This window comes from Balaenoptera ricei, chromosome 9, assembly GCF_028023285.1.
Source record: "Balaenoptera ricei isolate mBalRic1 chromosome 9, mBalRic1.hap2, whole genome shotgun sequence".
Classification (NCBI taxonomy): Eukaryota; Metazoa; Chordata; class Mammalia; order Artiodactyla; family Balaenopteridae; genus Balaenoptera; species Balaenoptera ricei.
Genome location: NC_082647.1, coordinates 104303167 through 104320108, shown reverse-complemented (window position 1 = coordinate 104320108; position 16942 = coordinate 104303167). Strand labels below are relative to the sequence as shown.

Genomic DNA, 16942 nt, shown 5'->3' with positions numbered 1-16942 from the left:
GCCATTTGTGGGATAGGGGAAGATGCTGGCATGACTAGGGCAAAGGAGGGCCTGCTGGGGAGGATGGAGAAGTAGGGTTGAGGGATGCGGTGAGTTTTGTTGGGGTTTGGCAGCTGGGCAGAGAGGTTTCAGCTGATGTAGCGTGAAAGCGCAGCCATGAGGCTTGCGGGCACATGGTAGCAGGATTGGGTTTAAGGCATTTTGTCTGGGATCAGCATGCAGGATAGAGTGCAGAAAAGCCAGAGTCGGGGAGGTAAGTATTAAGGAAAAGGAACTCTCTTGTTGGGAGTTTCATCATGCTTAACGCAAAGTCAAGGTCAGCAACCACATAACATAAAGTCTTGTCCCCTCTACATCTGATAGTATCAAACCTCCTGACTGTCTACTCATTCTGCATGTGCCAATGCAAAAAAAGGGGCATTTGTGTCATTTCCCAGAGCAGAGACACCATAAGTATCTAGAGGGCAGACACTGAGCCTTTCATCTCCAATCTCTATTCTTTGGAGTACAGTAGGTCTTATAAAATGTTTATTAAGTGAATGAAAATGAGAGTTTTCATCTGGAAAAAAAAATGGGAGCAAAACATGCTAGAGGATAGCTTTTCGTGAGCTACAAGTCAAATGATAATAGACAACTTGAGGGGGACTTCCCTGGTGGTCCAGTGGTTAAGAATCCGCCTTCCAATGCAGGGGATGCGGGTTCAAGCCCTGGTCAGATCCCACATGCCGCGGAGCAACTAAGCCCACGCGCTCTACAGCCTACGCGTCACAACTAAAGAGCCCGCCTGCCGCAACTACTACCAAGCCTGCGTGCTCTGGAACCCGCGCACCACAACTAGAGAGAAGCCCGCGTGCCGCCACAAAAGATCCCGCGTTCCACAACTAAAGACACGATGCAGCCAAACAAATAAACAAATAAATCAAATATTTTTAAAAAAATAGACAACTTTAGGTGCCTGGCCATGTGTCATTTCCTCTGAGAACAAGGCAGCTGGAACAACAGACTATTCCATTTCCTTTCAGAAGTGTTATGCTGAATGAATACCTGCTATGAACCAGAAAATGCATGAAGGATTTGTGCACTTAGCACTCTCCAGTACCCATGTGGGAGGGGAAAGGGTACATTATAGGTAGTCCGTGCATTCCTTTGGATGGCAAACGTGAGGCCCATGTAGATATTTCCTCATGAACCAGTATGGGACCTATGAAAAATTCCTTCCATAACTGCGAAAATGACTTATTTTCAAAGAGAGCAGAAAATTTTAGAAAATATAAAATAAGATACATGATGATGAGTTTATACATCCAGAAATGTCAGTAGATCAGGAATCAAAGAAACAGATTGGTGGTAGTAATGTATCGTTCCCATCCCGAGGAATTCCCCAACACACCGGGGAACAAGAAGCCTTGAAGAACTGAGTTAAGCAAAGCCCAAACTGGAAAACAGCATACAGAAGGGGCAACCATCACAAAGTTGGAAAGCACCTGGAGGAGCCAGGGAGAGAAAGTTAAGGGCCACGGGCTGGTGTGGATGGCTATTACACAACTGCTCTAGAGCTCACTACTGACTGTCTTTTAAGCACCTCATTCAATCCACGTCTTTTACATATGGCACATTTCTAAGTGAGGCAATGCAGCACAAGAGCAAAGCGGTTGAATTCCGCTTCATCCCGAGCAACATGAATGGGAAAGGTACTCACGCTCCACAAAGTAAGAGCTGGCATCAATCTTCCAGATGATCTGGCCCCGATGAGAACCAGTGACTCCACGGTTCTTATAGTCCAGAAAGTTTTCCGACAAGACCTCATCTATATTCCCAGGAAAGAAAGAAAGCAGAGTAGAGAAACACATCAGCTAACAGCAGATTTAGAAAAAAATAATACAAGAGCAAAGGATATTAATGCCACCTCCAGCTCAACAGAAGAAAAAGCACCTGGAATCATAGAATCAGAGAATTCTAATTTTAGAATTTTAATGCAGGAATCTCTTCCCCTCTCCTCAACACTCCTGGCAAGTGATCATCTAGCTAGTTCTTGAACACCTCCAGAAACAGAGAAAAAATTGCTTCTACAGCAGTTCATTTCACTTTTTTTTTCTTTATTTGGCTGCACCGCGCAGCATGCGGGATCTTAGTTCCCCAACCGGGGATCGAACCCAAGCCCCCTGCAGTGGAAGCTCAAGAGTCTTAACTGCTGGACCGCCAGGGAGTTCCCTCATTTCACTTCTGAATAGCTCTTACACGTGGGGAATCTCAGTGTGAAAATCTCCCTCCTAAAGCTTTCATTAACTGGTCCCTATTTGGGTCTGAGAATGAGGTATAAAGAAAACATCCAATTGTACTTTCTATCTGAGCCCCCGTTCTCATGGGCCCCACCCTATATGATCTCTTCTCCAGTCTGGACACCCATCATCATCCAACACTTGGGGACCATCCATGAATTTATCCATCCATCCTTCATGCAGCCATGCATTCATCTGTTCCTTCAACAGACACTTATCGAGATCCAACCGTCTGCCAGGCTGGGAAGGTGCAGGGGCCACGGCGTTGGGCAAAACCTTTCTGAACTAAAACCACAAACAACTGAGGACACAGACTTTAAACACTAAGTAAAGAAATAAGTGCATTATTACAACTTGTAAGAGGGGAGAGGAAGGAAAAGAACGGACTGCTCTGACAAGAAGCTACAAGTAGGAAGGCCAACAGGGGCTCGGGGGAGAGCTGAGGGATGAGAAGGAGCTGCCAGGGTGGGGATGGAGGGTGGGTGTGTGAAGGGTGCAGCAAGGCCCCCATGGGGTGTCCGAGACCCGAGGGGGGCAGAGCCTACGCCGTGCAAGCACTGAGAGGAGCTGCGGGGGGTGGGGACTGTGCCCCTCTCCTCCCCTGCCCTTCCCCTGCTTGTCACATTGCAACCCATCAACGTCCTTCTTCAAGCTGGTGTCCAGAGAGCAAGGCAGCATCCTTAGAGATGACAGATCTGTGAAGACCGAGCTGACTGCCTCCCCCTTGGTTCCAGACCTCATGTTCTCAGTGTAGGCGAAGACAGGGATATGAATTTTACCTTAATCTTCGATGGGGCCCTTGCAGTTCCCACTTCACCCAGAAAGGAACCATCTGAGCTAAATGGATCTGAAGCTGTGAGACAACCATGTTTTGAGAGTCCCAATCCACTGCGCTGGTTGGGGGGACAGCGGGAACTCAGGAGCTCCCGAGGGGAAGGCCAGAGCCCCAGCTCTGCAGAGAGGGGCTAGGTCGTGGTTGCCCTCTTTGCAGCTGAGATATTCTGAGGTTCGCTTCCTGCATCTGGCTGGACTTGGAAAACAGAGGAGGAGGTGAAAGAGGGCAGAGCTTACAGCGAAAGGACCCAGCTCCAAGGACCTTTGAGCCATTTACCAATACTGTCATTTCTACAGCAGCAGGTCCTCCTCTGCGAGATGGGGGATGGTAATAACTGGGACCTCATGGGGGTGGGGGGCGTGGATTACGTGAGATGAATGGTAAACGTGCTTGTGACCTGCTAAGTCGATTGAACGTTTTTGGCTGCCTCTTCTTTGGCCGAGACGATCAGGCAGAGTAACACCGTCTCTGCCTCATTAACAGCAGGAACTGTTTGTATCCCTTGGAAAATCACTTGTTTGCAAAATTTGTCTGTCTTTATAATCACAGTGTGTGCTCACAGCCCTGTTTGGGCTGCTAAGATGATTGCATAATACGTCTTTTACAGTAATTGCCTCATTTCTGCAAAAAAAAAGGCATAATGTTTTCCTAGCTCCCGAGGTCTTCAGTACCCAGATAGAAATTTGCCTCATTATGGCAATTCTCCAAGGAGAGGTATTTTCCTGAATTTATCCACTCTGATCACCAGAATATTCACTTTAATAGTCATGGTCAGGTATCCATATAGAATAACACCTGGAAAGGGGGTGTTCATTCATGCACTAGGTAAATGTGTATTGAGTATTTATATTCCACTCTAGTTATTGTGCTGAATCCTGGGGATATACTGCTGAATAAGACAGGGTCTATGTTCTCAGGAAGTTCCGAACAGATTTGAGGATTTATTCAAGAAAACAGGCAATTTCATTAGAAGATAGTGGGTATAAGAATGGGTTAAATATCAAGGAACCACAAGGGCACAAATGAAAAAAGGATGGGCGTGAGTAAGTGGGAAGAATCAGAAAAAACCGAAGAGAATGGCAAAGTAACACACCTTTTAAAGAGAACAAGATACATTTCGCTGTACAGGTTTAAACACGTTTTAAGAGCTACATTTCGCTGTACAGGTTTAAACACGTTTTAAGAGCTACATTTCGCTGTACAGGTTTAAACACGTTTTAAGAGCTACATTTCGCTGTACAGGTTTAAACGCGTTTTAAGAGACTGCCAGTTGGTCCTAATGAGTATCCCATTCCCTTATTGTAACAGTAACACTTCACAGCAAATATCACGCAAGAAACTAGAAGAGTCTGTATTCCTGCCTGGACCATCTGTGCTGAGAGGTCAGCTCCCTCCCCCAAGGCATGTATTGCCAATTGTTAGAAGTTACTAATCTTTGCTTGGGGATCCAGGTGTACGGTCAGGGTCAGATGCAGGAAAACAGAATCAGACCAGATATTTTACGCAGTAAGGGATTTTACGCAGAGAATTAGGTACTAGATAAATGGACGCTAGGCACAGCCTCAGCAACCGCCTCTCCACCCACAAAGAGAGTGACCAGCCAGTGGCAAGCTGAGGAGGCTCCTGTCACCACCACAGGGCTGCCTGTTCACACCCAGGAAGCGAGTGAGGGGACGCTAGGACACCGTGATAGAAAAGCTTAATGTCTCAGAGCCATGCCTGTGGCAACCACAGGCTACACATCAGGAGGAACCACCCAGCTCACTTCCGCCTTCCCAAACTTGCACAGATGCATCTAAATGAAGGGACCAAATTTGCATCTGGAACATGAGTGCACAGGAGTCTGCGAGATGTAATTTTCAGAGACCAGAGTCTACACTAGAGGAAGGCACTGGAGAAGAGAAGAGGGCTGGGATGGATGATGGGGACCAAGCCTTGCCCTCCATCACACTGAGGAACGGCAGCCCCCTGGCTCCCTACTGCGAGGTTCCCTTTTCTGCATCCTTTGTCATGGTACAAGTTTTTGTAGGAGCAATGTTTGTGTGATTACAGGGATATCTACAGCCGCCTTGAGAGGAGTAGTTAGGGTACCATTACTAGCTATGTGATCTTAGGCATTATACTTAATCCCTTTGTGTCTCTGCTTCCTCACTGCAAAATGGGGATAATATTAATCCCAACCTCAAAGTCTGTTGTGAGGAATAAATGAACTAATACAGGTAATGGTCTCAAAACAGTGTTAGACATCTAATAAGCAGCTATTTATATTTATAGTATGGGCTAAAAATACGGCCCTCTATGGCAAAGCTCCACGATACTGTGCAAAACCACTAGTAACCTGAAACATTAGCTTAGTCCAGTATTATTTAAATTTTTTGCATTACTCATTTTGTACAGAACATATAGAGATGTATTACGTTTCTCAAAAAAAAGACTGTATTTGCTGGATGATACTTTTTTCTTCCAGTATGAAGAATCCTACCTCCTGCTCCACAGTTTACAATAGAGAAAAGATCTTTGAAAAATTTTGAATCACAGAGTTCTAGTGAAGCTTACAGAAACAAGCACATCTAAGAAACCAGGAGTATTTATCTTGCTTTCTCTTCAAAATGAAAACTAGAGCTGTGCTTCCTACACTTTAATCTATAATAGAAGAGTATACAACAAAGACTATTGCTGTTGAGAACAGAATGGGCAAGTGAGCACAGAAGCAATTAAAGGAAGAATTGATCCACTACCTAAGCCCAACAGAAAACATACAACATTGCCTCCATTTCGCAGAGGAACTTGTGCCTTCTGATAACCAATCTCAGAAAAATCTCCAAGGATTCTCCCACTATCTCTAGACTATGAATTTACCAAATAGCAGGCCAGGAGATCTGGGGGAGAATCTACTTGCCTTTCACAATACAAAGCCAAGGATGTAGAATCTCTGTTCTCTTGTACTAGGAAGGGAATCTAAGGATAAATGGCAGGGGAAGCCCTAAAAATCAGTGCCACTCTGTTTTATGTGGCTTTTCCCTCAGATTGTTTCTTTGAACACAAGTATTCTCACTGGTTGTGCCATAATTAGGAAGCACAGCTTCAGCTCTTCTATATTCTAATAGAGTGCCTGATGTACAAGAAAAACTTCAGTTCTTCAAGAGTTGATGTCCGTAAGGAAGCATTCTGGGAGTTTCTGTGTGCAGGTCTCTAGCCAGAGAGAAAATTTTAGCTTTCATCCTAAAACATTACATTTTAAGGCTCAGCACATTAAATGCTTCTTAAGGGCAAGGGTTGGGTTTCTGTACTTATTCTATAACTTCCCATAACTCCTAATGTGTGGTTTTCCACAGTGGAACACCTGACAGGCAAATATTGGGAAATAAGAAAGTGTTTCTTGCTCAAGAAAGTATAGGAAATGCTGGGTTAAACCAAGTAAAGTGTGCTGCTTACTCCAAGCTTCTCAAACCTTTCATATATATTGTGAGTCTCTAAAGTAGGGCAATGTAGGCAGATTTTTCCATCCTTATTTAACCATAGAACTATTTCCCCATGGAGTGATAAGTGAAATCCACTGAAACTAATGTGTAGGATATGAGTGCTATTCATGTGGCTATTATATTCATGCCTTCATCCATCATTGCATTATCCTACTATAGTGTATGAATTCTGGTGAAAAATGGATTAGGAAGCCGGAAGATCTGATTGAGAAAGACTTCTAGAAAAAAAGTTCAAAAATATACAAGAAAGACTAAGGGATATTGAGGATAAAAGGAAAAGTGTCCATACCTGGAAAATCAAAGTCCTGGAAGGCCAAAGGAATATGAAACTACACTGGATGAACTACTAGTCTGTTGGAAAAAGAGATATTGATGAGATTAAAAAAAATAAATGGTGGTGAATATGGTGGTCTAGACAGGGCTTCTCAACCTTGGCACTGTTGATATTTTGGGCTGGATAACTCTGTTATCTTTGTTGTGGTGGAGCTGTCCTGTGCATTATAGGCTGTTTGGTGACATCCCTGGCTTCTACCTTGCAGATGCCAGAAACACCCCCTACAATGTGACATCCAAAAATGTCTTCAGATATTACCAAATGTCCACTGGGAGGCAAAATTACCCTTGATTGAGACCCACTAGACTATGATTAAAAGCAGTCCATAAGAACAATAAAAAATGTATAACTTTGAAATCAACAGATCTAATGGAAAGCCGAAAAGAAGAACCAAAAAAACAAAAAGAAAACACAGTAAATAAAGAATCTAAAGAAAGATGGCAAAAATAAGTCCTAATAGAACAGTAAGTATAATGAATATAAATGTGCTATTCTAGCCAATTAAAAGTCAGAGACACCCAGATCAGAATAAAAAAGCACACACAAAGCGCTACACTTAAAAAAAGATAAAGGTTGAAAATAAAGAAAAGACAGATCAAATAAATATGAAGCAGAAGAAAACAGAGAGACTAGCAGCCTTAAATAGTTAAAAAAAAAAAAAAAACCCAACAAAATTCAAGGCAGAGAATAGCCCAAGGGGCACTGGCAGATCTGTAATAATAACCTGTAAGAAATTATAGAGGAAAAAGATGTAAATATCATGAACATTCATGCACTTAGTAATCAGCATCAAATCTGCAAAGCAGAAAACTTACAGAAGCAAAGGTAGAAATAGATGAATCAATTAAAACAAAATTTTTGGCTAGTGATTTTGAGACACTCCATTCAAAAAACTGGAAGAGACAGAAAATTAGAATATACAATTTATGTGATTGAACTTAAATACACACACACACGAGAGAGAGGGAGAGAGAGAGAGGATCCTTGCTTTGTGAGGTACCCTATGAACTGAAACTTGTACATATCCGAATTGTGTCCTGTTTTGCATGGTTCTATGGGAACTGCTACCACTGTATATTTATATAACATAAAAATGTTTATATATAAATATTATATACATGTATATTAAACCTTTGTATATATTGATATCTATGTATAAGATATCTATATCTCTCTCTATATAAGATATTCTCTATCTCTAGATAGATGACAGATAGGTAGATAGATAGAGTGAACCTTATTCACAACAAAAATACACTTTATGATCATACATGGAATATTTATAAACATTGAGCAGGGATAGGTCACAGAAGAAGTCTCAAAAAATTTAAAAAATAATCAGTTTGATACAGACCATAATCTCTAACCTCACACAGATAAGGCAACCAAAAGGTATGGAAGAGAATGTATGTCCTCAGGCACCAGTCTATGGAGATCCTTCAAAGATGCCATTTTAGGAAATTTTAAATCTTAATTTTGCTCTGAGTTATCATTTCTTGATTTGTTGAAATTTAAATGCATGAATGTACTCTAGTTTCATTATGATTTAAATTACTGAGCAAATTCTAGCATGGTATAGGGACAGCATGGTATAGCATGGTATAATAATGATATGATTTATTAAAATGCTAAATTTATAAGAAGGCTAGTTTTGCGAATTATGAGCATATTATGCCTACTTTACCTATTCAATTATATGTTCATAATTTTAATTGCATACTTACTTCATGTTTCAGCAGTTTTGGTAAGGGCTCCTTCCAACAGAGTCAAAGGAATGGCTATTAAAAAAATTGATCATCCTAAAGAGGGTTTTAAGATATTAAAGTCTTTAAAATACTGGAACGTAAAATGAAGAGGTGAAAAATACTTGAATAGATCTGCTCTAATTAATTTAGCATTCTTATGGTTAGAGGTCTTAACTGTATTCTTCAATTTATGTATCCTAACCCAGTTATACAATACCGTTCCCTCGGTGTGCTGAATCTTTAACACTAAGTATAGGACTCACAAATAATGAGCTTTTACTTGTCAAAGTCAAGTAGGCATTACTGAATGAATAATTGCAAAACTATTTCCTAGGAATACTGATGACTAGCGAATCTGTCACTATGTACTTGTTTTTGACCAAATCACAAGCTTCTGCCTGTTTACTGACAATTCAGATCTCTTTCCAGGTCCCTGTGGGTTTGGTAAGAAGCTTTTGTCTATAACATACAACTGAAACAACTGAGCACACGTCTAAGGGCCATGGTTAGGCTGAATGAAGCCTGGGAACTAGGGTAATTTGCCATAATGCAGCCAGAGACTAGAGCTACCTGACAAGTTAAATCAAGACGCAATTTATTGATCAACAGGCAGTAAACGCACAGTATCTCATCAATTCCATTCAATGAGCCTGAGAAAGTTATTTCTCTATTTTGAAGATAAGGAGCCTGAAGTTCTAGTGACTACCTGGCTGAGGCCACACATCCAGCCAGTGGCAGAGGATGATTCTAAGCCAGGTCAAGCTGTCACTGAAACCCCAGGACCTTTCCCCTTTCTGTGTCACTAGGGGAGAGAACACTTCATCACGCTCCTCTAGTTCAGGAACCACTCCATAAATGAGGGCAAACAAATGCAATCTCGCTGTGAAAGTAATGGTAATGCTTTTATTGTCCCATCGCTGGGTTCCTGGCTAAAGACAGCACTGGTGACTCGGTGACAGTGTCAGTGAGCAAGGCCACACATCCCCTTCCAAATCCAGATATCTCACTCACTATGGCAGGAGAAAAGTCACGTTTGTCCGGAGAGCTCTGGAGGGCAGAGCTGAAAGCATCACAAACCTGGCCTCACGGGGACATTTAGGTTGTCCACTGATGTGGAAGGCCCATACGTGATATTGCACCCAAATGTGCCAAGATGTCCTCATGGCCATTGTGGGGTCTGCCTCCAGGGTAGGCAGCTGTGTGGCATTGGGAACCACTGACTTGGCATTTCCTCAATTGTGAAATGACAGATCAGATGAAATCACAGAGCTCTATGATTTGCTCTTTGGCAAGGCACGGCAAATCTGGCAGATGAGTTACTAAGGACCCACCAATGATGAACTTCTAAGATTCACGGAGAATTTTGGATCTGGAAGTTGCTTTTGAAATGCTATTCTGCCGAAAGTGTTGGCATTTTGCATTAAATCACTTCACAGTTATATATGTGCAGCTACCGTGAGAAGAACAAACTGTCAAATTGAGATTCTCAGAGGATGAACCGTGTTTACTTCTGTCTCAGTCAAAATGTCATGTTAACACCGGATCTCGTTCATTCATGGAGCTTCCGGACACTTCATCCCGCCGACCATCCCTTCCTTCCTCAGACACCCTCTCTCTCGTCTTCTATGACGTGGTCCCCTGGTTCTCGTCCTACCTCTCCATCACGCCCCCATCTCCTTTTTGAGTTCCTCTTCTGCCTCTCTCTCTGATAGGGACCTTCTGGTGCTTTCTTTCTACACCCAATCCACAAGTGAATTCTTCTACCCTCAGGGCCAATTATCCCAGATCTACACCCCAGCCTGGATCTAGGGCTGAGCTCCAGATCCATCCATCCCTTCCCCATGGATGAAGGTATCCACCTTTCCACCCTGCCACGCTCCTACTCCAGCTGTTCCTTGACTTGAGAAATAAATGCCACTGACACCACTGCAGGAAGGTACAGCTGTGAAGAGCTGCTTCAAAACTAGATCTGGGGCCAAATATCTAACTGCCTAAGGTGCCGAACAAGTAACCATCATCATTAAAGTAGGGATAGGTGGCAAGGAGCCTGTGACAAAACTGAAGGGTGAAGGCTAGTCTAAAGGGGGAAGTTAATGCTTGACTCCAGCCCACTAGAGCCACAAGGAATTATGGGCTCAGTCAGCCAAACTGAGGGCTTTTGCACAAGAAGCTAGAAAGGTGGATTTCAGCAAGAAATCTCTACTTTTTGAAATATTGACAACTAACCAAATTTAAAGCAATATGTACTAAACAAAATGTGCTTGGTGGTCTGTTCTTTTGCAGGCTCTCTTTGAGATTGATGGTACTCAAACACTGATTCCAGAACTATTTTTAAAGGCAATTAAATTTTACCTGTTTGGAAGTCCAATTTAGTTGAGTAACCACTATTTGTGTAACAATTTCAAAAATTATGTTTTTCCATCTTTACAGTAATGTGTGTATTGTAAGTACACTAACCAAACTGACTGCAAAAGCTTCAAAAGAGCCAAAAAAATTTCCCTGACAGCTAGTTAGTCAGACAAGAGTCCCCGAATTTTATCATAAAAATGATCCCGGTCGTAAAATACTCATAACAATCCTTTGGTGTCTTTGATAGTCAATGATGTTAAATCCGGCATTGTGTGCCTGAATGTGCAAATGTTTCGTTGTGCAGACTGAATGCAGAAGCCCTGGCCTTGGTTGAACTTGAACCGCCCCCTCACCCCACCAACAATTACAACCTTCACTTGTGGATTTACCAGCGTGAATGTGTCAATTTTCACCACATCTGATTCCACCAGGTAAAATAGATGAAATACATTTTCATGTCAATTTCTCTTCAAAATTTCAAATTTGTGAGATTTATTTTCTCCAGTCACTCTCCTTTCAGCCAGCACAACTGTTCCTTAGCCTGTGGTGTGCCTGCTCTGTCTGTATCATCCATTATGTTTCTGGAATACAAAGCAGTAAGAATCTTGAAAGAGCAGGTGAAAAGAGGTCTACGATTATGTTGAAAACTGAAGTGAAATTACCCCACACACATGTGCATACCTTGGTTGCGTATACGGTGTTGCTTTGGTCTCGCAGACACGTGGATTTAAACACAAGCTTCTCATATTAACTTACTCATAAGCAGAAGAGCTTCTATAGTTGCAAATGGTAATGACATTTGTGTTCAACCACACCTCGTCCTGCCATCTCATGATTCTTTTCCATTGAACAGAGCTGGCAGGTGAAGCCTCATGTGCGGTCCTCCGTGTGTTAGAAATGTGGTGTATAACACATTTGATTGTGAATTGTGCGTTTTCATGAAATGATCGAGTTTGCTGAAATAGTAAAGCATCCGTAAAAGTGAAATATGAATTAACGTACTTGTTGGATGCCCAAACCACACCGCTAAGACCACTATTCCCGTGGCACGAGGTGCTGTTCTACTCACCGATGAGGTACATGCCAATCCAGTCCCCGGCGTCCACTTCCTCCTTTATGTCCCAGTGGATCACCAGGTCCTGCGAGTGCCCTATGGAGTAATAGGAGCTGCTGACCGTGAGCGTGGAGCGGCTGTCTGAGGTGACCAGGTCGGTGTCGCTGGTGGAGCGGGGGATGGTGACAGCGCCATGGGGGCCGGTCCTAATGGCCATGCTGTGGAACTGGCCCGGGTTGTAGCTGTGGCGGAGGGGCTCCTTGCACCGGCGTCGGTTCTGGGAGTTTCTGGATGGAGATGCCATGGCGGCCAGGCCTAAGAACCTGTTCTGGTACAGATTCTGTCGGGGTAAACAGACAGTCAGCAGGGGTGGGAGATGCCGGCTACACCATCAGTCACTGTTTTCACAGGGAAGGGAGGATGTGCTGGGGGAAGCCAGCTGGGACAGAGCAGCCCTTTTAGGAAGATTTGAAATAGACAGAGAGCATCTTCTTCGGAGCCAATGCTGCAGCTCTGGTTCATGCGGGGAAGGCAAGAGCTAAATGCACACTCACCAAGGGGCCGTGCATTTGCGCTCTGCTGGGGTCTCAGCCTCCTCTAGCCTGCTTAGTACTAGAAGGCCAGGAATGTCTGCAGAATGGCCCTGGAGGTGTGACTGCCCCCAAACAAAGTGCCATCTCTTGAGTTCTCTAGCATAAATCCAATTGGATCCAATTTTACCCTTCTTTAGGGTAAATGATGGCTATTATCGTTGCACATTTTAGTGATCCCCGCAGCATTCAAGACCCTACGCACAGCTCAGAATTAGAGGCGGTCCCTGCTGGGTGAGGCAGTCACTTTTTCTCCATTTACAGCTCTTTCACTCTACAGAATGTCTCTGGACCACCTGAAATTCCTATAAGGATCTCAGATATCCTAGTAATCTTCAAACACCACCGTTTTCACTAAAACCCAATCTCAGAGGACCATGTCTCCCTCAGAGCCAATGTTATTGTAGAAAACATTGCATCTGTGGAGGAAAAAAATGCATGTTTTTTATTGTTTACAACACGGAGCACTTAAAACTAGCTGAGCTGATGCAGAGCTGAGACTCGATTGTTTTGGAGGCAGATAGCTTTGAAAACATGGGGAAAGGGGCATCCTGTGGAATTAGAACAAGGGATTCTTTTTTGAAACAAGCAAGGGTGATTTTGACTTCATCAAAGTATACTACAATTGGGATTTAAATGTACATTTTTGGGGTTCCTGGCTATAAAAGTACATGCTGTTGTACAACAATAAAACTTTTGTTTTCAAGAAGAGAAGATTAAGGCCTTAAAATGTGTTGAATCATGCAGTTTAGATCCCAGAGACTGTAACTAATTATACACATCAATCAAATGCAAGTTATTGACTTTTTGTTTACCAGCCACAAGGACCAGACCCCAGCACCAGTCTACTCTTCAGATTATATGTCTATTTAGCAGTAATTTAGGCCTATACTGTTTCCATCTTCCAAGACCAGGGCATTTGTAAAGAGTCTATTAACCTGATTAAGCACAGCGTTGGCATTTGGAGTCTTGGGCCTTAATGGCCATATGGCGGGCCTATTCATTCATTATCTGAGTCTTTCGTCAGGAATTTTTCTAGCCCCACTGGTGGTAACCATGGAGTTACTACTGGTGGAAAAACCAGACTTCAGAAAGCATCTCATCACACTATTGGTACCATATGGCCTATGTTTAAAAAAAAAAAAAAAAAATGCTCGTCACTGCAACAGTATGAAAATAGATGGACCACGGTGTTTCCTGGAAACGAGTCCACCTCTCAGGAAGACAGGCATAGCCTTGAGCCCAGGAAACACGGAGAGCCCACCCAGCTCACAGGCACGCTGCCTTTTCAGGGCAGCTCAAGGAGGATCCCAGTAACCTGATTATCCTTCAGGGGGCTTTGTTCAGAGACCTTCGTAAAACCTCCAAAACAAGGAAGGCTGTTGCTAGAGCATAACCTTTCTTCAGTTTACACGTACTTTACGTGCACTAATAGCATCTTACAGTATTATCATGGAGATTAAAAATGACTACTTGGGCTTCAATGAGATAATCAAGTATATATTATGAGTTAGACCAAACTATGGGCAAATTTGGAGCAACACCTCCCAGTTTCCAAGCTGTGTATCCCTGGACAACTTACTTGATCTCTCTAGTTCTCTATTTCCTCATCTGTAAATGGGTTGCTGTCAGAATTTAATGAGATAATGCAAGCCAAGCTCTTACTATAGTGAGCGCTCAATCAATAAAAATCTACTACTAAAATATTCAATACTACTGAAACAGAGGTCTCGGGCAGTCAGTCAGGCTCCCGCGATGGCCAAGGGTCCCCTCATGTTGTCCCCAGAGACTCACACTTGAAGTCATTCAACAGCAAACCTACAAATCACTCCTAGTCATGACCCTCCAGGTTTCCTCTTACAAAACTGAAGTTGCAAACATTGAACAGGCTAGCATGTTTGGAAAGGTGTCCTAGCTACCAATTTTTTGATAAATCTTCCTTTTGCTTTTTGGGTTAATAAACCTCCTTTTATTTGTCAGGTTACTGCCTGAGTGGGATATTTTTGCATTTATGTGGAGGCTGAGAGATTTTTATCCATGTCGTGTCAGTCAGGGCCTCAAAAAAGACTACAGCGTGCTTTTCTTTTGTTGAAGACACTTCTGCTGTGGTATTATTATTAGAATTCCGTGGAAACCAGACACTGTCCACATGGTGGGAACAAAAGCATGGAAGGAAACATGAGTCAAGGAAGACATGTGTCAGTAATTTACTAGGCTGGAATAATGATATCTGCCTGGTACTGGAAGGGCAGCCTAAACGCTGCTCCTTGAGGACCGCGCTCCCCTCACCCCACCCCAGCTTTGCCCACATCCTCCCCACTCACACTTGCAGGCAGGATTTATATTCTGCTTTGAGGTTATGCTCCAGCACCAGCTCTGCTATAACCTCTCCTTACATCCTTTCCCATTCCCAAGAGACTGGGGCCTTATGCTCCACGATGCCACAGGAATCCCATTGCCCTGCAAGGATTCTCATGGTATTATTGCAGGTTGACCTGTCTGTGTTCTGCCCTAAACCATGAAGGCCCTGAGGCCAGTGTTTCCTGCTGGAACTGCATGACATCTGGCACACACACAGCAAAGCGCTAAAAACTTTAACTCCTAGAATTTATTTTATTCAATTATGTCCCTTCCTGTTCCAGAAAGGGCTTAAGATGACTAATACAAATAGATAAGATACAGAACGATGTGATAAGTTAGTAGTAGATGGTGCAGAGGTGAAAAAAATAGACAAAAAGTTACCTAGGAAGAAGGCTAACATCAAACTTTAAGCCGTCATGTCCTAAACAGGTGTTATTGTCAAAGGCTCACAACAGCTGCTTCTGGAATGCAGCAGGCGGATAGTTGGTTCCCAATGTGTGGTTCTTTGTGGCCATGTTTCCCCCAGGTTTTCACATGTGTTTAGTTTACACTATAGACTCATCCGGCTGGAAGAAGCAATTTAATCATTCTCCCTTCACATGTGAACTGTGGGAGATAGATGAGCATCTGTCCTGTTTTTAAATAGCCCTGGACAAAAGACCACTCTCTTCCTAGACAGTGATTCCAATGTTTTACAACCTCACAATTCTTCTTCATCTCTCAGGCAAATCTTGTCTGACAGAGATCTCCCTTCTTTCTCCAGGCTCTCCCACTTGATGGATGATGAGGAAGTTAACGGTATCACTAAATTTTTCCCAGTTTTTTCTCCGTCCCATCAAGTAATTCAAACGTCCTTAATCTTCTCTTACATTGGTGATAGGTAATAGACATGGATAAGAAAACCACAAGAATATTAGTAACAGTTTCAGTAACATTATAATTTTCTAATTATTGGTTGTAATCAAGGGCACCTAGTTATGGGCTATGCTGGGCATAGATTTTAATTGACCCTTGAAAAAGTAGGTCCAGTGAGTGAGCCAATGTGTGAGCCGCTGGAAACAATCTGATCACACTGTGTTCTGCTTGGTAGGAAGTGAGATTCCATGTGCTGGTTTGTTTCCTATTTGTCTCCAAGCATCCAACAATGATGTTTTGTTTACTTGTTTTGCTTTCTGACTTAAATAACTTGTAATTGTGGAAATGTTTTGAATTGATATGTTCTTCGATTATTTTTTTAAATCTTGGAATAGGCCTGTGTGTTCAATCTGTTTAGTATGCATTATAGTATATTAGCAAAAACAAAACCTTCCAGAAGGAGATAGAATCTTAAAAGCAAAAAACATCACTTCTAGGGAAGGAACAAGTTGCTATGTATATCCTTCTTTTTTTTTTTTTGTTAATTTGAGGAACATAGGGAGACAAAAGATTCGGCTGTGTCAATTTCTGACAGAGTCATTAATAGCTTTTCTGTTTTGGAATATAAAGCTGTGAGTGCTGTCTCAGAAATGAAAAGAAAGTGGACAAAAGGTATATCTAGAATAGAGAAAGTGATTCTTAAAAATTGCCTCTACCCTCAGAAATCAAAAACTGTGAGTGGAAAACACAGGCCCTGAAGGAAACTTCATTAAAGTATACAAGATGAGGTTATAGAAACTGGCATTACTTAGCAGGAGAAAGAGCATAAGAGTTTTTTGAGCTCATGGACAGATTTTATTTTGAGCAAGTAGCTGCCTGAAGCTTTCTTATCCTACACTCAGATCTTGTTATGCCAACAGGCGGGTAATGGAACTTAAAAAAATTATATAACTTGTCTCTTTCTACAGTGGATGTGAGAAAATTTACAAGAAAAGAAATGTACAAGGAAATAGAGAAATATAAACCAGACAGAAATCGGGAAGTAGCAATAAGAAAGA

General features: G+C 42.5%; 1 protein-coding gene across 1 annotated transcript in view; it reads right to left on the bottom strand.

Annotated features, from left to right (window-relative positions):
* Positions 1 to 12412, bottom strand: part of HECW1 (HECT, C2 and WW domain containing E3 ubiquitin protein ligase 1) — a 237124-nt gene extending 224712 nt beyond the window's left edge. The window contains exons 1-2 of the mRNA XM_059932896.1: positions 12094 to 12412; positions 1700 to 1807 (exon numbers count right to left, since the gene is read on the bottom strand). Coding sequence (XP_059788879.1) covers positions 1700 to 1807; positions 12094 to 12382 — 397 coding nt within the window. The 5' untranslated portion in view covers positions 12383 to 12412. The remainder of the gene's footprint in view (positions 1 to 1699; positions 1808 to 12093) is intronic.
* Between the last annotated feature and the right edge of the window lie 4530 nt (positions 12413 to 16942).